The 26,506-nt window shown below is 44.5% G+C and overlaps 1 protein-coding gene across 3 annotated transcripts in view; it reads left to right on the top strand.

The window, feature by feature from the left end:
* The first annotated feature begins 565 nt into the window (after positions 1-565).
* The window catches only part of LOC144479526 (rho GTPase-activating protein 45-like), a 223,979-nt gene continuing 198,038 nt past the window's right edge, over positions 566-26,506 (top strand). The window contains exons 1-2 of one of the 3 annotated variants that reach the window (XM_078198311.1): positions 566-912; positions 17,030-17,375. In XM_078198311.1, coding sequence (XP_078054437.1) covers positions 823-912; positions 17,030-17,375 — 436 coding nt within the window. In that variant the 5' untranslated portion in view covers positions 566-822. Of the gene's footprint in view, positions 913-1,003; positions 1,349-17,029; positions 17,376-26,506 lie in introns of those variants that run through there. The other 2 variants (XM_078198310.1, XM_078198308.1) reach the window with 2 other exon arrangements.

Here is a 26,506-nt window from a genome sequence, read left to right as displayed (position 1 = left end):
CTTCCTGTGCGTCGGTTACTTTTCACCAAAAAAAAGCTTTGGGGGCAAGGTATTAAACTGCGTGGTTGTAACATTAGGATGTCCCACTGGAGATGGGGGAGGGGGGAGCTATTAAGGAAATTGCCCACAAAGGGTAATGGGGTTAATTGGAAAGCTCTTTCAAAGGGCCAGTGCAGCAGTGATGGGTGGAATGGCCTCCTACTTTGCTGTCCGGTTGGGTCCTTGATGTAGATATCCGTCATCCTCCAGAACACGTTCAGCCCATGTACAAGACGGTGGCTGCAATGTGGGATATAGGTTTTGATTTGATTTATTATTGTCACATATATTGGTATACAGTGAAAAGTATTGTTTCTTGCGCGCTATACAGACAAAGCATACCGTGCATAGAGAAGGAAAGGAGAGGGTGCAGAGTGTGGTGTTTCAGCCAGAGCTAGGGTGTAGAGGTGTGTGTGGCACCTGGCGCCACCCAACTTGAGATGGAGGGAGTAACCCATTGAATGTGTGACATGTTAACATGCATGTTTCTGTTTTGAGAAACCAATGGGCTGGGTGGCTGGGTGTCACATGGGCTGCTCAGAGAGGAGAGAACAAAGTAACGGAATGTGGTTACTGTCACATTGTCTGATTGCTGCGGTTTCAGCGCAGCGCGACTGAGCTGCGAAGTTTGGATGGAATTAAGCAGTTTGTAACTTCACTCGCGGGCGCTGAGAGCAAAGGGGGGTTGTCTGCAACATCGGAACCGTCCAGCCAGAGAGACAGGCGGCTATTTTGTCTGTGTGTGTGCCTGGTAAAGAGATACATTTGTTGTCGCCGGAGAAAATGTTCTCTCGCAAGAAAAGGGAATTGATGAAAACGCCTTCAATATCTAAAAAGAACAGAACAGGAAGTCCTGTACCGCACGGCACATCTGTAAGTTGCAAGCATCCTCTCCTGCTTCAGATGAATGTATTTAAATGATCTTCGGGGCGGTTGCAAAATAGCCAGCCACTTTGCAAGCATTAGCTGTCAGGGCAAGGCAAGGTCCTGGGGGCGGAAAGTCATGAATTGGCTGCTAACTGCAACTTTGACAATGCCAATGACAACCGTTTGAATATTTAGCCTCCTGTTTATTTATTTGTCCGCTCTGCCTGTGGGAGAGGGAGACTTACTTTCAGTGAGGTGCTTTTGAACTGTAGGGACAGATAGAAAAATATATGAGCGTGACAATTTTGAGAGAACCATGCTGAGCAAGCGAAGCGCTGGCAAAAGCAGTTACAGCCCTTACACTATAGGACTGAGGGGCAAGAAAGCAAGAACAAAATCTGGTCTGGATGTGCTTCCCAATCGCCCAAAGGTATGGCTAACGGTAGGTAGAAGATATTTGGGAAGATAAAATTTGTTTTTTATTGTAACAGGAGGCTTTATTTAATTCTTCATTAGTAACTCTGATCTCTCACTGTGAATATGGATATTAAATATCGAGGTGTATCTTTGCTTGCCACTGTTGTTTCATTAAGTTACTTTGAAAGCAGTTCGTGGTCACATTGTATTGCGAAGCAACACAGTCACTGTTACTGCTAATGCCACATCTTTATTGCAAGGGTTGGGTAGCAGTCAAAGACTTGAACTAGACCTTCACTCTGTAAATCGGCCAATTAACCAGCAGGCAAGATCTTGAGAGTCAGACCCCCATCAGGTGATACTTCAAACTGTGCCAGCAGCCAATGGCATGTAGCATCTGGCACTGACTCTAGACCACCGGCACAGTTAGTTTAGGTAAAGTAAAAGAAATAGGTGGAGTCAGTTCATGAGTTGCATTTTTTAAAACCCTTTTTTTTCCTTTTTGCGTTTTCTCCACGTTCTGTAAGTGGGTGTACGGTGTGTGTGGGTTACTAGTTTTAAAAGTTTATTACAACTGGGAAATTTCAATTCATGAATGTTGTAGTGATTTAACATTTATGTTTTTTAAAAAAGACCTTTTGAATAAGTAAATGGAAACTCGTGTCAGGAAATCTTTACTCTTCCAGTTCATCTGCTTATCCTATGCTTTATATTTATTTCTTTAAGCTGTTTGTGATATGTAGTATTTACTAAAAAGGAAGAAAACAAGACTGGGATATGAACAGTGGGAGGAAATAGATTCAAGCTGTCATCATTCTGCCATCTCGACAGATGTCCTTGGTCTAACCATCAGTTCACAAAGACATCAGAGAAATTGGGATTAGAGAATTATTATTTGCATAAGCAGATTTTATGCCTTTGCTTTTCAATTGCATGCAATTTAGTTGTAATTTTATCAAATATGTGTGAAGGGGAATTGTATGCCAATGGGAGGAAGATGCACTTGTATGGCACTAAGCATTACAAAAAGGGAGACGGGGATATGAGGATCAGGTGGGGAGGTGGATTTGAGACCAGGGAGAAATCAGCCATGATCTGATTGACTGGCGGGGCAGGTTCAAAGGGCTGAATTTGCCGCCTTCTGCTCCTAATTCCTACGTTCCTATGTAAGCAGAAATTGCCTTTGCTTTATATTCCTGCTTTGCTGAATTCTGACTGACGTTAAGCCGTATTACCCTTCATCTCAGCAGCTTTGGGCTAAGGAAGGAAAAATGTAGACAGGATTCTTCCTTCTGGAAGCGATCCTTACTGGAAAGTGTATGTAGTTGAACTTGGAGTGAGGATAGGTTTGGGCCCACCTGTGATAGCTGCACGTTCTTCACTTTCTTTTAGTGTATCTTTTATACACACATTGATTTTTACCCCTTGGGGAAGGGTGGGGGATGTGGTGGAAGGATTTCCGGGTTGTTTATCAACCTGTTGAACCGTGTTATAAATGCTCTTTCCGTGGCCAACAAGTCCTGATGTTGGACTCTGACCTGGAGCCTCTGGTCCAGCTGTAGGGGTGCTACTGTGCCACAAGACTGCCTATATTCTCACTGATTTAGTTTTACAAAGAACAGGAATGTGACCAGCCTCGATCCAATCCCTAAAGCACCAATGTTTTCAATGGCTGGCACGACATTAGAAATTCCATTTAAAACCACTAGCAGAGAGAATGTGAAGACATCACACATTCAGTAGAGGATGGTATCTTTAATTTGGGGCTAAGGTGCATTGTTAGAACAGTATGTTTGCAGCCCTGACGAAGGGTCATCCAGACTTGAAACGCTGGCTCTATTCTCTCCGCAAAGATGCTGTCAGACCTGCTGAGATTTTCCAGCATTTTCTGTTCTTGTTTGGAGCTTTACTCTTCAGCTATCAGAGCTACACCATCTCTCAAACTGTTTAAAATTAACACCCCAAATCCTCCGGCTCTAACATTCCCCTACAAATTATAATTTGAAGAAAAACCAGTGTCTCTGATGTGTGGGTTAAATTGGTTGGCCATGCTAAATTGCCCCTTAGTGTCAGGGAGGTTAGCAGGGTAAATACATGGGATTACGGGGATAGGGCCCGGGTGGGATTGTTGTTGGTAAAGGCTCGATGGGCCAAATTGGTTTTGGGCGGCACGGTGGCACAGTGGTTAGCACTGCTGCCTCACAGCATCAGGGACCTGGGTTCAATTCCGGCCTCGGGTCACTGTCTGTGTCGAGTCTGCACATTCTCCCCATGTCTACGTGGGTTTCCTCCGGGTGCTCCAGTTTCCTCCCAAAATCCAAAGATGTGCGGGTTAGGTTGACTGGCCAGGTTAAATTGACCCTAGTGCCAGGGGATTAGCAGGGTAAATGTGTGGGGTTACGGGAATAGGGGCTGGGTGGGATTGTGGTCGGTGCAGACTCGATGGGCCAACTGGCCGCCTTCTACACTGTAGGTATTCTATGATTCTATGATGTTGATTGAATTTGTTAAGATGGTGCTGAATATTAAAAATAGCAAACATTTGCAGCTAAGTGGAAACACAAAGATCATAGAGATCAGCCATGATCTGATTGAACAACGGAGCAGGCTCGAAGGGCTAAGTTTGCCTACTTCTGCTCTTATGTTCCTAAAAACAGGGTAATAAATATAATGGTAGACGTAAGTGGACGTAATCTAATTGTAAAATTGAAACTGTTTAAAGTTTATTTATTAGTGTCACAAGTAGGCTTACATTAACACTGCAATGTAGTTACTGTGAAAATCCCCTGGTCGCCACACTCCGGCACCTGTTCGGGTAACACTGAGGGAGAATTTAGTGTGGCCAATGCATCTAACCCGCACGTCTTTCAGACTGTGGGAGGAAACCGGAGCACCTGGAGGAAACCGACACAGACACGGGGAGAACATGTAAACTCCACACAGACAGTGATCCAAGCCGGGAATTGAACCTGGGTCGCTGGTGCTGTGAAGCAGCAGTGCTAACCAGTGTGCCACCGTGCCGCCCTTGGTGCCTGCATTGCCGCCCTTGGTGCCTGCATTGGGACATTAAGAACGTTTATAAATCAATTCCCTTCCTTCTATGTGCACCAATAGGAATTTGGAAAGGAAGAAGATCAGCCACAGCTCTGGCTCCTGATCACACTCGTGATTGCTGCTGGAAAGTGCAAATGAACGTAGATCACATTAGAATTGGCTCTGGCTTTTCTCTGAGATCCTTTGTATCCAAAATGACAGCCAACACACATTACGTAGCCACATGCATGAAAAGAATAGTCACTGGGATGAGTTAAGGGGCATTCGCAGTGGCACAGTGATTAGTAATGCTGCCTCACAATGCCAGGGACCCGGGTTTGATTCCCGGCTTGGGTCACTGTCTGTGCAGAGTCTGCACGTTCTCCCCGTGTATGCGTGGGTTTCCTTCCACAGTACGAAAGACATGCTGGTTAGGTGCATTGGCCATGCTAAATTCTCCCTCGGTGTACCTGAACAGGCACCGGAGTGTGGCGACTGCTTTTCACAGTAACTTCATTGCAGTGTTAATGTAAGCCTATTTGTGACAATAATAAATAAACTTTAAACCTCTAGCATTTGTAGAATGAAGAAAGGGAGGGAAAATGTGGGGGTGGGGGCAGTGTTTTATTTTACTTTTGTTGTCTGACCACTTCTTTTCCAGGAAATCTGCCTTATTTTCAACATATTGTTTTCCACAGTGGAGAAGCATTTGATGAGGGAGAAACTACCTCTGATAACCCCCAGGACTTGCATGGGGAATCCCTGATTGACCTCTCTGTAGGACTCGTGGGAACTGGGAACTTGTATTCTACAAGTCCTACTGGGAGGTCAGTCAGGAATTCCCCATGCAAATCCTGAGAGTTATCACACTACCATCCTAGTTTTCTGCCCCACTGAATAATTCATCTTAAACTAGGTCACAGCACCTCATTTTCAGGTGTTAAGGAGACCCACAGCTTTCAAAGGCAGGAGCAGTGTTTGCCTTGTGGGGATCCCATGCTAAGGTTCAGTTTGGGACCTCTACATTTTATGAGACTAATACTAACCACTACCAAAGTTGGCATGATTCTATTCTCTTCAGCGCTGTTCCTCGTGTCTGGCTTATCGATGGATTCTGGCCACTCTCAGTTAATGTTCGGTAGGTACTAAAACTAGAATTCCTTTTATTTGCAATTAGTCTTGGGTTAGAGAAGCACTGGAGGGAAAGTAAAGAAGGGAAAATTGTGGCAATGAAGAGCAGAGGAAGGATAAATGGATGGTCATGAAATGTGAGGAAGGGAAAGGAGATGGAATGGATGGCAATGAAGGGAAGAAGGGGAAAATAATGGCAACAAAGCAGAAAGGAAAGAAGCAAATGGCAATGATGAGCAAATGGGAGGCAGTGGAGAGGCAAAAATCCTAGAGAAAGGGAAATGGAATGGAAAGATGAAGCAAGGAAAGACTGAAGTTGGGAATGGTTGGATAGGGGGATGAGGAAAGGAGAGAAGCTGGGACCAACAGTTTGGGATTTTAGGAGATGGGAGAGTCATCATTGACTAAGGGGCAATAGGTAGGAAGAATGCAAGCTTGGCCTGGAAGAAGGAGACTGTCAGAATGTGAAAGAATGGCAAGGTGGAGAGGTATCCAGTCTGGATAGGATAGAGTACCTCTGTGTTCTGGGGCTGTGGAAGACCTGCAAGTTCCCCTCGAAGTCACTCACCATCCTGACTTGGAAACATATCACCATTCCTTCGCAGTCGCTGAGTCAAAATCCAGGAATTCCCTCCCTAACGGCATTGTGAGACAACCCACAGCACATGGATAGCAGTGTTTCAAGAATGATGTGGAGTTGCCGGCGTTGGACTGGGGTAGGCACAGTAAGTAGTCTCACAACACCAGATTAAAGTCAAACAGGTTTATTTGGTAGCACGAGCTTTCGGAGCGTTGCCTCTTGTAACTCACCCGATGAAGGGGTTACGCTCCGAAAGCTCGTGCTACCAAATAAACCTGTTGGACTTTAATCTGTTGTTGTGAGACTACTTACTGTGTTTCAAGAAGGTACTCGCCACCACCTTCTCAAGGACAACTAGGGATGGGCAATAAATGCTGGCCCAGCCAGCGATGCCCACGTCCCATGAATGAATTTTTTAAAAAGTTCATGTGGAAAACTAATTGTTAAGGGAACTTTTGGGATGATTTGGTTTGCCTGTTTTAACTTGCAAATAGGAACATCGGAAATAGAGAAGGAGTAGGCCATTCGGCCCCTCAAACCTGCTTCGCCATTCAACTAGATCATGGTTGATCTTCTACCTCAATGTGATTTTATCACACTATCCCCATATCCCTTGGCATCTTTAATATCTAAATGTTATTTTCTTATCCTTTCTATCAATTATGAAGTATACAGGTGCTTAAAACAACCAAAATGTACAATTTCCTTTGTAAAGATTCAGGCATTAATTATTCAAAGTGTGAAAAGGAGTGCAATCTGGTTTTAGCATACAATTTTGATCCCAATTGCCAATTACCATCACTTGGACTTGCCAGAAGGTACTAAAACAAGTGTCGATTACATGCAATTTTCATGGTCGGGGAGGGGAGAGGGGGGACTCCCAGCAAGTTTCCCATGACCAAGTGCTCCTTTTCTCCTGGTGACTCACAGCACACTCCTTTTAGGTGAATTCCCAAAATAATTGTTGAAGGAGTGTTGCTGAAGCCTCAACTAAGTTTCCTAGAAAAACAGCTAATGATTTCAAAAGTCGAAGTTCAAAAACTTCAAACCTCCAGCAGCAGTCAGAGGTGATTTACCTTTAAGTCGCACCAGGAATTCTCGCTACAAATTTGTTTATTCTCAGTCAGCTGGTTGCTATTGGGAGGAGGTCTTGGTTGAAGAGTTATCCAGCAAAATGCCTTGCAGCCTTGTTAGTGAGGGCGAGCAGGCAATTAATGTAGCAATCAGCCTCTTAACATCTCTCCAGACGGCCGTTCTTAAGGTAAGCTTCAACTCCTTTACTAAGATGGCATCTTGCACTAAATGTGGGTGAAACTGTTGTTTCAGCTGAAAACCCGTTTTGGCACCTCAGAGATTCTTTACTGCCTGAAGGAGCCGCCAAAATTCACCCCCTCAAACTTTCTGAGACAACTTGCCTCCTGGCTCCACCTTCGGAAACGCTTCACTAATTTAGCACCTTCAACATTTGAATATTTCCCCTTCACACTTTTAACTGTGTTCACCGGCATGGTGGCACAGTCATTAGCACTGCTGCCTCACAGCGCCAGGGACCCGGGTTCAATTCCATCCTCAGGTGACTGTGGAGTTTGCACGTTCTCCCCGTGTCTGCAGGGGTTTCCTCAGGGTGCTCTTGTTTCCTCCCACACTCCAAAGATGTGTATGGATTGGCTATGCTAAATTGTCCCTGCGTGTCCCAAGATGTGTAGGTTAGGGGGATGAGTAAATTTGTGGGGTTATGGGGATAGGGCCTGGCTAAGATGCTCTGTTGGAGGGTCGTGCAGGCTCGAGGGGCCGAATGGTCTCCTTCTGCACTGTAGGGATTTTATGATAATTTCTGCTAACTTGCCCTCTGTTACCAGTAAAGGCATGTTGGCTATATCTGCACCCTTTATTGTGAAGTAGCAACTTGTCATCACGCTTTATAGGTTTATAAAAAGAACTGCTCTTCATTTGTTAACTTTTTGGGGGCCGCGTAATTTTTTTGAAGCTGTTTTACGTTTCCGAGGTTGGCATGCGTTCCCTTATGCCCGGTGGTATTTGTGTGATCTCTGCTACAAAGTTCCATGAAATGAAACATAAAAAGCCAACATTACAGCAAGGTGCACAGAAACAGGAAATCGAGATGCCTCAAGTACACGGGGTTTGAAGCACAGTTGACACCTTTTAAGGGAATAAGCCGTTTGCCACTTTGCTGTTTTCTTATTAAGAGATGACAAAGAAATTACATTTTAAGATTAGTGGAATTTTCCAACAAAAATGTGATTTTAGGAGAAGGTACTGTTATGAGTGATTCACCCACCTGCTGTTATCTATAACTTTGACTTCTTCAGATGTAAAATAGATTGGGGTCTTCAGATAGAAGCATCCTTTTAACAACCGATATTGAATTTCTTCACACAAAAACATTAGAAAATATATATTTATAATCTAAAATAAAAACACAAAATGCTGGCTAAACGCAACAGGTCTGGCAGCATCTGTGGTGAGAGAAACAGAGTTAACCCCAAGGATCATTTAGATCCAAAATGTTAACTCTGTTTTTCTCTCTCCACAGATGCTGCCAGGCCTGCTGAGTTTATCCAGCTTTTTCTGTTTTTATTTCTGATTTCCAGCATCCACAGTTTTTTGCTGTTACTTATGACCGATGTTGCCTGAGATGGGTAGATGTTTACTGTTCTGGCAAAGCAACTGGCAAAGGGTAATCTGGACAAGTCTCAAACACAGAAAAGCGGTGCTGGAGAGATGAATGTGGTCGTCATAAATGCAACTGACTCTCATTTATATTGGACAAGGATCAGCAAACTGACCATTTGAGGTGGCACAGTGGCTAACACTGCTGCTTCATAGCGCCAAAGACCCGGGTTCAATTCCGGCCTTGGGTGACTGTCTGTGTGGAGTTTGCACGTTCTCCCCATATCTGCGTGGGTTTCCTCCGGGTGCTCTGGTTTCCTCCCACACTCCAAAGATGTGTGTGTTAGGTTGATTGGCCATGCAAAATTTGTCCCTTTAGTATCAGGGGGATTAACAGGGTAAATGCGTGGGGTTATGGGAATAGGGCCTGCATGGGATTGTGGTCGGTGCAGGCTTGGTGGGCTGAATGGCTTCTTTCTGCACTGTAGGGATTCTATGATACAATTGTTTATGGGTGTGAATCCAGGGACCCATAGCAGTTTGAAAAGTTCAGTGCTAAAGGAAAGTGCACACCTGCATTTACAATATTTCTCTCCTATCATTCTCTTTTTAAAGGCAATTTTAGGGTGAACGGTGGGAAGCTTTTCCCCAGGTCGGTGGTGACGTTCACGAGGGGTCATAGGTTCAAGGTGAAGGGGGGGAAGGTTTAACACAGATATCAGAAGGACATATTTTACACAGAGGGTGGTGGGGGCCTGGAATGCGCTGCCAGGCAAGGTGGTGGAGGCGGACACACTGGGAACGTTTAAGACTTATCTAGACAGCCATATGAACGGAGTGGGAATGGAGGGATACAAAAGAATGGTCTAGTTTGGACCAGGGAGCGGCGCGGGCTTGGAGGGCCGAAGGGCCTGTTCCTGTGCTGTATTGTTCTTTGTTCTTTGTTTGTTCTTTGTTGATATTAAAACAAAAGGGAGAAAATTCCAATGGCAGAGCAAATTTTTATCAAAGAAATGTGTTTGCGTGAGACTTCAAGCAGCAATATTAACTGTAGGTCAGAACTTGAAAAACATTAGCGTACATTACTGTGTTATATATTTGTGGATGATTGGGAGACATCAAATGCCTCTGTGAAATATACTTCTTGTGTCGATACTTGAGGTGAACTTGCCAAATGCTGCTGATTATTAGGGGTGCGATACTCAAATGTCATGAGTGGGTTTCGGGACAGTAATGCACTCAATATCTGAAGGCACCACATATTTGGACTGTCAGACTCTGGGTCTTAGTTAGCTTTCAAAAATTAGACTTTGAAATATTTTCCTACACTTTTGAAAACAGGAACAGAGGAGAAAACCGTCACTAAGACGTTGCGACATTACAGCTGTGGAAATGTGAAAAACATTACCACAGCTGCCAACCCACATGAGGATGAAAATACAGAAATACAGCGAGCACACACGACAATGGGAAAGTGATGGTGAAATTACACTGGGCGTAACTTTAAATACAAAATTTGTAAGATAATGGAATCTGCAACTCTCCAATGGTTCAGTGGCTGAGAGAGTCATCCACTCAGTTTCTGAGCTATATGGGCCAAGGGCAGCACGATGGCACAGTGGTTAGCACTGCGGCCTCACAGCGGCAGGGACCCGGGTTCAATTCCAGCCTTGGGTGACTGTCGATGTGGAGTTTGCGCATTCTCCCCGTGTCTGCGTGAGTTTCCTCCGGGTGCTCCGGTTTCCCCCCACGCTTCAAAGATGTGCAGGTTAGGTGGATTGTCCATGGTAAATTGCCCCTTAGTGTTCAAAGATGTGTAGGTTAGATGGATTAGCCATGGTAAATGTCTGGGGTTAAGGGGTGGGGGAAAGGGCCTGGGTAAAATATTCTGTCAGAGAGTCAGTGCAGACTTGATTGGCAGAATGGCCTCCTTCTGCACTGTATGGATTCTATCACCAGGCATTTTCTATGTTCAGTCTCTCTGTGCTTGAGTCAGCTGATCGTAGTATCATAACAAATGGGGGCATCAAAATTGGGTTCAGTGTCTATACTGACTAGGGAGGCTAAAAATACATTACAGTCATAATTATCATCTAACGACCCTTGTTGCATGGATAAAGATTGGGTTTTACTCTGGTGGGTTGAGAAAGTTCCTGGCATTCATGGTGTACACCCATACATAAAGAATGCCCATTTAGGGGAGTACAGCGGTTGCTCCTGGCACTCCTTGTCCCATTCGCCAGTGTGGGACAACATCCTCAAGGGTTGATGGATGCTCTCATTTATGGGATTTTCTACCTGTCAGCTAGATGTTTAGGATTTGAGAGCACATCCAAAGATGTGCAGGTTAGGTGGATTGGCCGTGCTAAATTGCCCTTTAATGTCAGGGGGACCAGCAGGGTAAGTACATGGCGTTATGGGGATAGAGCCTGGGTGGGATTGTTTTCAGTGCGGCTCAATGGGCTGAATGGCCTCCTTCTGCACTGTAGGGATTCTATGATTAACGGAAATATTCATTCACTGAGACCCCATAAAAGCCTGGCATCTGCAGTAAATTAGTATAAAATTCACACATCCATCTTGCCAATGGGAATTGTGAAGCTTCCACTTGGGACCACTAATATATATGGAATCCTCTGTCATTAATCTTGTGGCAATGGATTCTGACTGCCAAAAAAGAAGACTTTTCAACGCAGAATTAATGTTAAATCCAGTTGGGAAAGCACGCCACTATCTTAGCGTTTTCCAGCATTTCAGAAAGAATGACAGGGCAGATCCTTGGATGAATTGCAAATGGGGTTTGGCAAATGAGCTCCTTTTGTAATAATGCTGGCCGTAGGTTTAGCTGATGGTAGGTCCTCCGAACCCAACAAAGGTGTTTACAACTGGCCAGCTAGCAGTCCCAATGAAGGTACACTTTTACTGTTTAAGTAGGTGCTGCGTATCCACAGTCAAGTCACAGTTTGAAGAACCCAATATGATTCGACATTTGGTTAGTAATTACCTAATAAACCTTATATGATTTGGAAATACCCTGCAAGATGTTTACAAAAGGTATGGAATTTTGGATTATCCAACATTTTGATAATGATTTCGAGAATAAGGCAAATACAAAGGGCGTGATCTTACCGTCCATTCATGTCACGCTCCCGCTGCAGCGATGTCGGGGAATTTGGCCGCCAGACAAACCTCCGTTCTCTGTGGCGTGAACGGAGTGGAGATAAAATTCCAGCCCTCAAGTCAGTTGAAAGGTGTTGTTCTGGAAGTTGACAGTGAAGCATACATATAATGGGCATGTTTGAATCATAGAATCCTACAGTGCAGAAAGAGGCCATTCGGCCCATCGAGTCTGCGCCAACCACAATCTCACCCAGGCTCTATCCACATATCCCTACATATTTAACCACTAACCCCTCTAACCTATGCATCCCGGGACACTAAGGGGCAATTTAGAATGGCCAATCAACCTAGCCCGCACATCTTTGGACTGTGGGAGGAAACCGGAGCACCCGGAGAAAACCCACGCAGACACAGGGAGAATGTGCAAACTCCACACAGACAGCGACCCGAGCCGGGATTCGAACCCATGTCCCTGGAGCTGTGAAGCAGCAATGCTAACCACTGTGTTACTGTGCCGCCCAGATGAGTTTGATATGAGAGCAGCAGGGTCTGACACATTTTGTGTTGCTTAATTCAGTTCCATCAGTCCGCAGCCTAAAGGTAGCATATTCTGTATTTACTCCCTTTCATAACATGTTGCATTGTTATTCCAGCTGAGCTTCGATCAAAACTGTGCAAGTTCAAGATTTATTAAAGATGTTTATGGCAGGTTTCACTGACATATCACAAATCCAGGGGTATAGCATAAGACTGCACTTTCTCTGCCTTATGTTTGATATTCACAAGAGTTTGCAGTGGCTCCAATTTTATCCTGAGCAGTCTCATTTGTCAGTTTCGCTTACTACCAAGATCCCAAGAAACTTTAGTTGAATTGGAATCCCTACAATGCAGAAGGAAGCTTGTCGGCCCATCGAGTCTATGTCGCCTCGCTGAAAGAGCATCTTACTCAGCCCTGCTCCTGTCCTATCCTTGTAATCCCGCACATTTTTACCATGGTTGATTTCCCCCTAACCTACACATCTTTGGCACAGTAAGAAGTCTTTCAACACCAGGTTAAAGTCACGAGCTTGATTCGAGCATGATTCCAAACAAACCTGTTGGATTTTAACCTGGGGTTGTGAGACTTCTCACTGTGCCCACCCCAGTCCAATGCCGGCATCTCCACGTCATGGCTACACATCTTTGGACACTGAGGGGCAATTTAGCATGGCCAGTTGATCTAACCTGCAGATCTTTGCACACTAAGGGGCAATTCGGCATGGCTAATCCACCTGACCTGCACATCTTTGGACTGTGGGAAGAAACCAGGGCACCCAGAGGAAACCCACGCAGACACGGGGAGAACGTGCAGACTCCACTCGGACAATTGCTGTTTACATTTTCAGAAAGAGACTAATGTGCATCACCTGTAGCCAATCTGTTGGCAGTGATTGAGGACCTTGTTTGGGCAATCAGCTTTTAACCCCTTAACTGATGGGACATTCGGTAAAATTCCAGTTGCTCAAGCTACATATTTTACAGAAGCGTATTTTGGCTCACACACGTTGGGATGTTGAAACCTAATTTATGATAATGAAGCCATTGATAGGCAGGAATAATCTGATTATTTTAATATTAACCTTCAATGACAAAAATAAACACTAAGCAAGTTTAATTAAATCTAAATGATTCTACATCTGTCTTCCCTTTCTCCATGTTTTGTTTCGGATTTCTATTATTTCCGAGCAGGCCAAGGCACTGCAGACTGACCAGCCAACCTGGTTTCCATTATTTTATTGTTTGATATCTAGTCTAGACTAATCTTTATATACTAATCATTTTCCTTTTAAAAATAAATATGGAATCCTTCACTTGTCTTCCTCTCCACTCAGCTCTCAGCATCCATTTTGGAGGGCGGCACGGTGGCACAGTGGTTAGCACTGCCGCCTCACAGCGCCACGGACCCGGGTTCAATTCCGGCCTCGGGTCACTGTCTGTGTGAAGTTTGCACGTTCTCCCCGTGTCTGCATGGGTTTCCTCCGGGTGCTCCGGTTTCCTCCCACACTCCAAAGATGTGCTGGTTAGGTTGATTGGCCGTGCTAAATTGCCTTTTAGTGTCAGGATAAACATGAGGGGTCCAAAGATATGCAGGTTAGGTTGATTGGCCATGTTAAATTGCCCCTTAGTGTCAGGGTAAATATGAGGGGTTACGGGATAGGGCCGTGGTGGGCTTGTTGTCAGTGCAGATTCGATGAGCCAAATGGCCCCCTTCTGAGCTATGATTCTATGTAGAAGCAATCTCACAAAATTTGGGGTATAAATGGCAGTTAAAAACTGACAATCTGAAGATTTGTTTAGTCATCTTAAAACACAAGAAAGCAGATGGTGTCACCTGGCCCTGCTCAGGCAAATAAATTAGTCCACAATCTGCTAAGAATTAAATACTACATATGCACCTATAAGATAAGATGGATATGTTGCCATTTTGGGGTTTAATATGGGCTGCAGGCTCATCTTAGATCAAGATCTTGCTTACTGGCTTCACTCTTAGTTGAGAAATTTCTACAAAGAGTTGAAGAAAAGCAAATGCACCATGAATTATTTTTTTCCCCATAAATTCAGGTAGGATCCTGAGCACTGTCCCCATAAAAAGCAACGGGTTTGATATTCCCCACAGAGTGATGGATAAATGGAATGATTGACACCAGTTAAACAATAATCATACTGTGTTTCTGGGAATGAGTTGCCCAGAATCATAGAATCCTACAGTGCAGAAGGAGACCATTCAGCCCATCAAGTCTGCGCCGATCACAATCCCACCCAGGCCCTATTCCCATAACCCCACGCATCTACCCTAGTATCCCCTATCCACTAGCATGGCCAATCCACCTAACCTGCACATCTTTGGAGGAAACCCACGCAGACACGGGGAGAACGTGCAGACTCCACGCAGACAGTGACCCAAGCCGGGAATCGAACCCGGATCCCTGGTGCTGCGAGGCAGCAGTGCTAACCACTGTGCCACCGTGCCGCCCCTATTCTGGAGACTATCAGGGAAAATGTTAGGCAGATGGAGGTAATTGATAGAAAGTGATGCCTCCTGACCCTCTGAGACCCTGTGTATCCATGCGACACGGGCCAAAAGATTAGCCGCAGTTGTGGAATTGTGCTTGATTTAGCATCAGGGACAGGGAGGAACCTGCTGTGATATTTCCCCTGGAGAGTGATTGACTTGCATTGCGCCTTTTATAGAACAATCTGTACATGATCTTTTCAAAATATCCAGACAGCTGTGGGGAGTTGGCAGAGGGGAGAGTGAAATGGCAAGGTCTTAAGATATCTGTTGCCAAACTATTCACAGTGACAGACTTGGAAGAAATGAGTTTGACAACTTAATGACTTTGTTCCTATGCTTTATATATATTAAAACTCTGAACTGACTGTGTCCATTAGCTCACGTTGCAATTGAAAAAGAGATCCAGAAGGGAAACTAATATTATGCAATAATTGGTTGACGAATATGCTTTATTGTAAGTAATAAAAATATAAATCATTTGTTTTGGTATTTTTGGTATAAAATATAAATATTCAAAAAGGGAGGGAGACAGAAAGCAGGAAACTACAATTTTTTTTAGAAGTTTATTTATTAGTGTCACAAGTAGGCTTACATTAACACTGCAATGAAGTTACTGTGAAAATCCCCTAGTCACCACACTCCAGCGCCTGTTTGGGTACACTGCGGGAGAATTTAGCACGGCCAATGCACCTAACCAGCACGTTTTTCGGATTGTGGGAGGAAACTGGAGCACCCGGAGGAAACCCACGCAGACACAGGGAGAATGTGCAGACAGTGACCCAAGCTGGGAATCGAACCTGGGTCCCTACAGCAGTGCTAACCATTGTGCCACCGTGCCACTCAGGTCAGTCAGGTGACAGGGAAAATGTCAGGAGCTATTATTAAAGAGGGTACAACAGGGCACTTAGATGCATTCAAGATAATCAGGCAGAGTCAACATGGTTTTGTAAGAGGGCAATCATTTTTAACCAATTTATTGGAGTTCTTTAAAGTAGTCACATGTGCTGTGGATGAAGGGGACCCAATGGATGTTCTGTACTTAGGTTTCCAGAAGGCATTTGATAAGATTCCATGTCACAAGTTATTGCAGACAATAAAAGCTCATGGTGTAGGGGGTAACATATTGGTATGGATGAAAGATTGACTAGCTAACAGGAAACAGAGAGTAGGCATAAATGGGTCATTTCCTGGTTAATAAGATATACCGAGATTTGTGGAATCAGTGATGGGCCTCAACATTTTACAGTTTATGTAAATGAATTGGATGAAGGGACCAAAAGGTATGGTTGCTAAATTTGCCAATGATGCAGATTTGGGCAGGAGAGTAAGTTTCACAAATGCCAGGGCCTCTGGCCTGTCCAGGCAGACTGAGCATTCATAGTTAAAACAAACTGTGGATAGAACCTCCAGTAGGAGTCATTTACATTGCCACCCAATTATTATGCATTTATCAGTGTCATTCATCGAATTACTTACACACATTTTTCTCTATTCATTAATGGGGTGTTTATTACCAAAATCAAATTGCTCTTGAACTGAGTAGCATGCTGGGCTGTTTTCAGAGAACATTTTGAGAGTCAACCACATTTCTGTGGATCTGAAATCACATGTAGGCCAGACCAGGTAAGGACGGCAGAGTTCCTTCCCCAAAGGGCATCAATGAACCAAATGGGTTTTTACACCAATCGACAATGGCTTCATGGTCATCATTTGACCTTTGATTCCAGATTTTCACTTAATTCAAATCTCACCATCAGCCATGGAGGGATTCAGACCCTGGGGGGAGCGGGACTTCCCAGCCACGCTCTCCCCAAGGCTGGAAATTCCCGCCCGAAGTCAACGAACCTTTGCATGGGCTACGATACGATTCCTGTGGCAGGCAGGACAGGAAAATTCTACCCCAGGTCTCTGGATTACTGGTCCAGATACTTGATGCTTAGTGTTTTGCCATTAGTGACAGCAGGGAAGTGGGGATGGAAGTCATATCCACAAGGAAGTGAAGATGGGAAGTTGCAGTGATGTGAATTTTCACAATAAAGAGGAATTCAGAGTGGGAAATATGGGTTTATATCAAGACATACCAGCCTCGTTTGTGCTTAATTGGTTTCCAGCCTTTCAAATGTCATAGTTTGGATTATTTCCTTTTACTCTTTTAGGAGCTGCCTCGTAAAGATGCTATTGAGATACCTGCCTCGCAGTCCGGCGCCTTATCTGAACTATCTGCTGGGGGCACCTCCATGATAAAGCTCAGTAGTAGCCCAAGTGCTGCCAGCACACTCAAGAGGCCAACCACTCTGAGTAGACACTCCAGTGCTGCTGGCTTCCCGGTGGCAGGCTCTGGAACCTGGGGATACAGCAAAGGGTACAAAGCCTCTCCAGTATACAGCAGCACCAACTCGGAGAGCTACGAAGGACCTGAGGTGGAGGAGATCACACTGTTGCTTTATGACGTGGCGAGGTTTGCTGAGACAGTGGAGAAACTGAAGGACATTGTGTTGGAAGGTAAGTGGAGAACTTCAGAAATTGTAGCAGTTAAGATAAGAGACAACAATGACATATGTGATGCAGTTAGAGAACGGAAGCTGTAGATAAAGCAACTTCCTGGTACACAATGGCACATTCAACTACTTAGCAAGATGTGATATTTGAACATTGAATTTTAATCGCGAAAAGTGATCAGTACTCAGCATCTACAATGAGTGCATCGGCTCAGAGATGTGGAGGAAGTAAGCAAAGGGCCTACTTGCTGGAGTTAGTACTGTGATCTTTATAAGCACATTGTGGGTAATTCCAACTTTGAAAGATAGTGTAAAATAAGCAAGATCCTTTCTCTATTTCCGTTTCCAATGAAACCAGTCTTGCATTTGTAAAGATGGCTTAGATTGTCCAAGGCTTGGGCCTCTCGGGAGCAGCCCTCCAATGCTTACCGGAGAGAGTGCCCTAATTAGTGATGGGCTCTTGCATCCTCCATAACATGGCTATCAAGAGGGTATAGCTCTTGCCACCACAGATTAGATTTGGCTATTCTACTGTCCAAATAGTCATTAACCACTGTGAATTGTTCTTATTGATCAATGCTGACATCTTTTGTAATTAAATGTACAGATTTCAATCTGATTGAATTGTTCTTCTCTCCATATCCAATGGTTCAAATGCTGGCTAAAAACTGGCAATGAAAACAAGTCACAATTACCTTCCTTTTTTCCCTCTCTCCCCGTTTGTTGCCTGTATTCATACAAATGGTATCTGTACTATTGGTTGTGCTCAGTAGTGCTACTCGGTAGTGCTGGGGTTAAAGACACAATGGACAAAGTAAGGTTAAGAGTGTAAGTCTGGAGAACAGAGGGGAATCATGTCTGCTTGAATCGGATTTCATTTTGGCAGATTTTGAAATTCATTGAATTCGAATCTCGCTGCGCTAGTAAAAGGGGGTCGGGGCAAGGTGAAGGGACAAGGTGATTGGGGTCAGGATGATTCTCTTACCCAGGATCATACTTCTGTACTTGACCTGCTGACCTGCCCCAGTTTGGCAGCATACCTGGGTATGAAAGTCAACTAAGATTTCAATTCCAATTGAAATCTCCCAAAGTAATTTCCCCAATATTTAGCTAAAACTTAGTGTGGAGTCATGTTGAGACTGATTCCCCAGGAGGACTTACTGAATCTCAAAACCTAATCAAATGAAATCACTGTGTGGCACGGTGGCACAGTGGTTAGCACTGCTGCCTCACAGCGCCAGGGACCCGGGCTCAATTCTGGCCTCAGGTCACTGTCTGTGTGGAGTTTGCACATTCTCCCCGTGTCTGCATGGGTTTCCTCGGGTACTCCGGTTTCCTCCCACAGTCCAACGATGTGCGGGTTAGGTTGACTGGGCATGCTAAATTGACCCTAGTGTCAGGGGGATTAGCAGGTTAAATATGAGGGGGTTACGGGAATAGGGCCTGGGTAGGATTGTGTTCGGTGCAGACTCGATGGACCGAATGGCCTCCTTCTGCACTGTAGGGATTCTATGATTCGACTTTCAAGCACGTCTTCCTTTCTGCATTGACGTCACAGTTCCCCAGTCTTCTGCTCATTACTCATCTACTTACTCTATTAAGAGTTGTGGGTTTTTTTTAACAAACTCTCCCTCCTCCAACCATCCTTCAGATCGAAAGGCTTTTCAACCCAGCCTGAAGTGTGAATGTGCTGCATTGTCATAAAGTAAGCTCTAATTTTGTACTTGTTTTTGAGTCTACACGCTCATTATGGTATTTGAGCTCACTGATTCAGTGCTGATGCAAAGTAACAGAATCTCCCGCATGTGGATTACTAGCTCTCAAAATTAGTGGTATATACTCAACGCTGTAGTATATAGTGGTATAATGTCATCTGGAGGTCTTGTGGTGCAGTAGGTAGCGTCCTTGCCTCTGAGCCAGAAACTCTGGGATTGGGTTTGGATCTGAAGAGATCAGACAGAGCTGACCTTTTGAGTCCAATGTTTGGCCAAGGAAGGTGAATTCGTAACGCGATCAAACAGATTGAGTATCATCCTGTAAAATCCTTCCAAACACACCAATGGCTGGTGGTAGGAGCAGGAGAGGCTCCTGGTCAGTCACGCTTGATGCAGAGTGGTGCCCCTCAAGCTATAAGCCTCTGGTGACAGACTAGCAACCTGTGCCGGGAATTACTAGCAATGGAAACAAACAAAAATCTGCCTTAGTGCCTCACTAGGTGTGGGAAGAGAATTGGAATGGAATGTCTTCCAGAAGTGAAAGTGGCCCTTATAGAGGCTACCCTCAAGTATAAAATGTATGACAATATAAATAAAATGTACTGTATGGTTTCTTCATTGGAGGGGGCCTAATAAGCCCAGTGAAATGTGGATCCAAGGTCCACAGAAAACTTGCTTTTGCTTGTCTCTCTACTCCTTTTCCTCCAAACTGCACTGGAGCGTTGTGGAAAGTAAGTAAGATGCTGAACAATAGATGTTCCTACATAAAGAACACACACACTGGTTATTTCCGAGTGTTCTGAAAACCAATTGTACATTTTTGACATTTCCATCCTCTTTTAACTTTCAGAGCATTCAGGTAACCATGGCAGGAATTCTCCGGCCGGTCACACCCCCGCCGCCACTGCAAGGGGGGGACGGAGAATTTGGCGCTCAGCCAAATCTCCGTTCACTGCAGTGAGACCAGAGAATCCCGCTGGCGTGAATGGCTGGAGAATTCCGGCCATACTTCAAACAGTGAGGCATGCTATGCAAATCATGCTGCAGGTTTATAATTGGATAGTTACAGACTCCAGGAGAATGCCTGGTCCTGGCTGTAACTGTGATTGTTTATGCCTCGCGATGGGCACAAACATAGTAGGATTTGTAACATGTAGTTAACTTCAGTAAAACTAGTTATTATTTCCACATGATTTCAACAATAATTAATACTCTGCTATAGATCACCTTTTGATTCCAATTTAATGGCATGACTTGCATTTATAGAAGCTATTAATGAAAAATATTCCTACGTATATTCATAGTATAAATATATAAAAATAGGGTTTGCCCAGTTTATTTCATTGTTGAGAGTCTGCACTGCTGCATTCCGATGAACACATTAATCCCAACATTTCTGGCCTGGATAAAGGACAGCGAGCAGGTGGATCAGGTGTCCGTGGCTGGAATTTGGGATGGAACAGGGTTACCTTATGTTATTTCTGAACTCTAGTCATTTTCTAGTAGAGAGGAGCAGTAGTAAATCCATTTGCACACGCCTATGTCAAGGAGTTGCCATACTGTCATGGAACTGTCATCCTTTATAACCTTTAGCAGGCTTAATGGCAGAATTTATTCCCTTTGAAGACCTTTTAGAAGGTCCCAAGCCCAGGAGGCAATGTTCCACTTTCTAGAGCCAAAAGCTCCAACATTTATTTTTACCCACTTATCCCAGAAGTGTCCAAGGACACCTCAGGCAAAGTGGCTGCGGTAATAAAAACAGCAAATGGCAGAAAGAGTCAGTGAGTCTGGCAGCATCTGGAGAGATCAGACAGAGCTGACCTTTTGAGTCCAATGTGATCTCTTTAGAGGTGTCTGAGGTCTGTTTTATTTACAAAATCAGACCAGGATAAGTGCTGCCATGTGCTAGCAGTTGGCTCCAATCATACAACCTCTTCCCTGCATTTTGGGATGGGGTCTATAGCCCCTTATACAAAAGTGGACCAGGAATCCTGTTTGTTGTCAGTAGAATGACCACTCCAAAGAGTTTCAGGCACTATGTGTATGTATTAGGGAAATATACAATGGAAAAAATACTAAGGGGTTTTTTGACACCTAATCTTTTCTCAATATCTTTCACATACTGCTACTTGAAATGGGATGAGTGTATAGTATTGTGCACTGAAAGGAACAATAGATGATAAAAGGACTCCATGGATGTTGCTGAAATAGCCAATGTGAAATAGAAAGAAGACTGAGGATCCTAGTCGACTTCACACTCAAGATATTGAACCGCTGTGAAAGCACCAATCATCACAATTGTTAAATCCAGTGCAAAAACAGTCGACTGAAAAGTTAGAAACAGCCATGCTGAAACTGAGCAGTGCTGTCGTTAGACTGTGCCTTCGCTGGTGTGCCTAGTTTGAATCAACAATGAATATTTAAATTCTGCAACCATGAAACTAAGCCCCAGCATCATAGGGCCGGGCTATGGGAAACTATTGGAGAAACTTTCAGTTTCGAAAGAAGTGATTAGACGTGATCTTGAGGAAGATAGTGAACAGTGCAGAAAAAGTAGAGCAAGCTTCAAAGTAAGCCGAGAACGAAAAGGCACCAGTTCAAACCAGCCTAATACCAGGAATTTCCTTTTGTATAAATGGCCAGTTTCTGGCGGCTGACAAGCAAGTAATCTCAATCCTTTGTGCTGCTTGAATGAGGAATGTTGATCAAGAAAATTCTCTGGCCTCTTCAGCCACTTCTGTCGACTTGTCAATGCCTATTGTGCAAAGAGAGGGAGTCCAGAGGAAAGCACCCTAACGACGCCGTTCTTGCCATTGGAGTGGCAGTCTAGATCAGGCCGCCAAGTCCTGGATTGAGACTTCAACCAGTGACCTTCACCCCCAAAGTGAGATTACTGACACCTGAGCCATGCTCACGTCAAAAAGCAACTTTTACAATTCATATTCTTATTGTGGGACATGGGCGTCGCTGGCTGGTCAGCATTTATTGCCCATCCCCAGTTGCCCTTGTAGGGCAGTTGAGAGTCAACCACATTGTTGTGGCTCTGGAGTCGCATGTAGGCCAGGCCGGGTAAGGACAGCAGATTTCCTTCCCCAAAGGGCATTAGTGAACCAGATGGGTTTTTCCAACAATCGACAATGGTTTCATGGTCATCAGTAGATTCTTAATTGCAGATTTTTTATTGAATTCAAATTCCACCATCTGCCGTGGGGGGATTTGAACCCAGGTCCCCAGAACATCAGCTGAGTTTTTGGATTAATAATCTAGCGCTAATACCACTAGGCCATCGCCTCCCCCTATTAGAGTTATAGAGTCATAGAGGCCTACAGCATGGAAACAGGCCCTTCGGCCCAACTTGTCCATGCCGCCCTTATTTTTTTTCAAAACTCCTAAGCTAATCCCAATTTCCCGCATTTGGCCCATATCCCTCTATACCCATCATACCCACGTAACTATCTAAATGCTTTTTAAAAGATAAAATTGTACCTGCCTCTACTACTACCTCTGGCAGCTTGTTACAGACACTCACCACCCTCTGTGTGAAAAAATTGCCCCTCTGGACACTTTTGTATCTCTCCCCTCTCACCTTAAACCTATGCCCTCTAGTTTTAGACTCCCCTACCTTTGGGAAAAGATATTGACTATCTACCTTGTCTGTGCCCCTCATTATTTTATAGACCTCTATAAGGTCACCCCTCAGCCTCCTACGCTCCAGAGAAAAAAGTCCCAGTCTATTCAGCCTCTCCTTATAACTCAAACCATCAAGTCCCGGTAGCATCCCAGTAAATCTTTTCTGCACTCTTTCTAGTTTAATAATATCCTTTCTATAATAGGGTGACCAGAATTGCACTCAGTATTCCAAGTGTGGCCTTACCAATGCCTTGTACAACTTCAACAAGACGTCCCAACTCCTGTATTCAATATTCTGACCGATGAAACCAAGCATGCCGAATGCCTTCTTCACCACTCTGTCCACCTGTGACTCCACTTTCAAGGAGCTATGAACATGTACCCCTAGATCTCTTTGTTCAATAACTCTCCCCAACGCCCTACCATTAATTGAGTAAGTCTTGCCCTGGTTCAATCTACCAAAATGCATTACCTCGCATTTGTCTAAATTAAACTCCATCTGCCATTCGTCAGTCCACTGGCCCAATTGATCAAGATCCCGCTGCAATTGGAGATAACCTTCCTCACTGTCCACCATGCCACCAATCTTGGCGTCATCTGCAAACTTACTAACCATGCCCCCTATATTCTCATCCAAATCATTAATATAAATGACAAATAACAGTGAGCCCAGCACTGATCCCTGAGGCACACCGCTGGTCATAGGCCTCCAGTTTGAAAAACAACCCTCTACAACCACCCTCTAGAAGCCAATTTTGTATCCATTTAGATACCTCGCCCTGGATCCCGTGAGATTTAACTTTATGCAACAACCTACCGTGCGGTACCTTGTCAAAGGCCATTTTCCTCCTACCACAGCTCATTTAATCCTTTGTTAACCCACCCAGTGTGAACAATAGTGATGGAGAACAGCGGACAAGGAAATGCTATTGTTCTGATTGCCACGAAGGCCAAGGGGGATCATCAATAGATCTCAAGTGTGCTTTGTGGAGTACGAGCTTCCTCATTGAGTGAGCAGAGGGTCGCCCAGTGGGAAGCGGTCAGTGGGGGTGTTTAAATCTGTTACTCTACCCGGAACATTGTTGTAAGTCCCAAGGTGAAGACTACCTGACTGTAAGCCGCAGACACGGCCATTTTCTTTGGCGCACAATATAGCGTGTTGGTGATGGGCATTAGGCTGAATTACTATGGCTATTTTAATTCAAAATCGTCTCCAGGTGGGGCACAATAATGCAGGGAGTCCATTTGGTAATTAAATGCCAAAGTGAAAATTCCCTAAAGTTTGTATCCGTCGTTTTTCTATCTTCTGTATTACACATCGATTGCAGGCTACGGGTCAGTACACCGGGAGCTGCCATGGTTACCACCTTTAACTGTTGCTAACTCTGGTTGGACATGGCAGCACGGCGGTACAGTGGTAAGCACTGCTGTCTCACAGCACCAAGGACCCGGGTTCAATTCTGGCGCCAGTGCACTGTCTGTATGGAGTTCACACGTTTTCCCCGTGTCTGCGTGGGTTTCCTCCAGTTACTCAAGTTTTCTCCCACACTCCAAAGATGTGCGCATTAGGTTGATTGGCCGGGCTAAATTGCCCCTTAGTGTCAGGGAGATTAGCAGGGGAAATAGGTGGGGTTACGGGGATAGGGTCTGGGTGGGATTGTTGTCGGTGCAGGCTCGATGGGCTGAATGGCCCCTTTCTGCACTGTAGGGATTCCATGATGTTACCCGGGGCGGGGTTTCATTACATCATCTCCTGACTCCAACAGCCCCCAGGACTTAACCAGACTTTCTATCTATCAGCCAGTTTTTTTTTGTCCTTGATAAACGAAAGTATTCAAGGAAAATGGAAAAAAACATTTAATTTATGTTAGTAACCGTGTGACTTTCCTCCTGGGCTTCTCATAGCGGTGTCTGAAATATTAATCTTTAATTCCTGGAGACTCCAGCACAAACCTGGAATGTTGACAACCCTACGAGATGGATTCAGAGAATGTTACAGCACAGGAAGAGGCAATTTGACCTATTGCAGTATTCTTTGCATAAAGCTATCCAATTAACCCCACTATCCTGTTCTTTCCGTAGAACTAATTAGCCAGTTGTCTTCTAAAAGTCACTGTTGCGCTTGCTTCCAGCACTTGTTCAGGCATCACATCCAGACTGCAACACGGTGGCACAGTGGTTAGCACTGCTGCCTCACAGCACCAGAGACTCGGGTTCAATTCCGGCCTCGGGTCACTGTCTGTGCAGCGATTGCACATTCTCCCCGTGTCTGCGTGGGTTTCCTCCGGGCGCTCCGGTTTCCTCCCACAGTCCAAAGATGTGCGGGTTAGGTTGATTGGCCATGCTAAATTGACGCTAGCATCAGGGGGATTAGCAGGGTAAATATGTGGGGTTATGGGGATAGGGCCTGGGTGGGATTGCGGTCAGTGCAGACTCGATGGGCCGAATGGCCTCCTTCTGCACTGTAGGGGATTCTATGATTCTAACTCACTGTACAATAAATAGTTTCCTCATGATAACTCTGCTTCATTTGTCATTCACCATAAACCGGTGTGCGTGGTGCATAGCAAGATCCCAGTTGACTCATCCACATTTCAGTTGCCTCACACAGGTGCTTTCGTCCAGGTGATAAGTATCACAATAAAGACTCATTCTTCTGCTTAAAGGGATGGGATTTTACACTGAAATGAATCAAATTTCTCAACCAATGGTCAGTTTTCCTTCTTTGCTGGTTCTTTCTGCAACAGGACTCATTGGTTATAAAAGAGATCCTGTCAATATACCGTGTTTAAATATAAGAGCTTTGTACATGCTTTCAAGATTTTCATCATCATATTACCCCTTTGTCTGCCACTCTTATTAATCTATTCCTAGCACCAGGGAGCATTTCTGTAATCGATTGATAAAACTAGTCAAATTTAAGAGTTGGATTTCTTCCATTTTATGGTAAGAAATTGGAAGGCTGATGGTTATCACTGAGAAGTCTCTGCTTCTTATGGCATGTTTTGCAGGGTTGAGACCCCAATGATAAGCCTCTTAGGGTCCCTTAGCTCAGTACAAGGTCTAAAAACCGAACGCTCTGCTTTTGGATCCTTTCTGCCTCTAGGCCAGTGGTGGGCAACCTGTAGCCCGGGGGCCACATGCGGCCCATTTGGGTTCTGAGTGGGGCCCACAAGATATTTTGGTGACTGTTGGCCACAAGCAGGGTGGCCCCATTCCGCTGATTTCCATCCACGTAGCTTTATTCCTACCGGTATGACTCAAGTGATTCGCCCATATAGCAAGGGCAAGTGAGGCGTGGGCTGGTTACTCACAACATTGACTGTGAGAGCCGTGCACTCTCTCTGCATCCGAAGTATACATGTTTGTTTTGCTTTTACCATTTGAAATTGATTGCTCTCTTAATATGTAAACAATTAAGCATTTTCTAGAACTCGTTATGAGATATTTAGCGTGTATTAAACATTTTATTCATGTTATCCTGGCTAGTGAACAAACCCTCTTTCAATCTTGCGGCCTACTGAGGTGAAGGCGGGCCTCTGTTGTGGCCTACTCACTAGCCTAGGTTTCCCATCACAGATCTATGTGAACATCCCAACTGAACTATTCTTTTCTTTAAGGGAACATGCTCTAATCTATCAGTGGTGGTATATATTTTTTAGTAGTGGAGTGAGTAACAAGCCTACTCGCTGTTACAAAAATAAAGTTTAAAGTTTATTTATTAGTGTCACTTACAGATGCTGTCAGACCCACTGATATTTTCCAGCATTTTCTCTTTTGGTTTTAGACT

Source organism: Mustelus asterias, chromosome 26, assembly GCF_964213995.1.
Source record: "Mustelus asterias chromosome 26, sMusAst1.hap1.1, whole genome shotgun sequence".
NCBI classification, from domain to species: domain Eukaryota; kingdom Metazoa; phylum Chordata; class Chondrichthyes; order Carcharhiniformes; family Triakidae; genus Mustelus; species Mustelus asterias.
The sequence above is the reverse complement of the archived record's forward strand: the minus strand, read 5'-3'. Positions and strand labels throughout refer to the sequence as shown.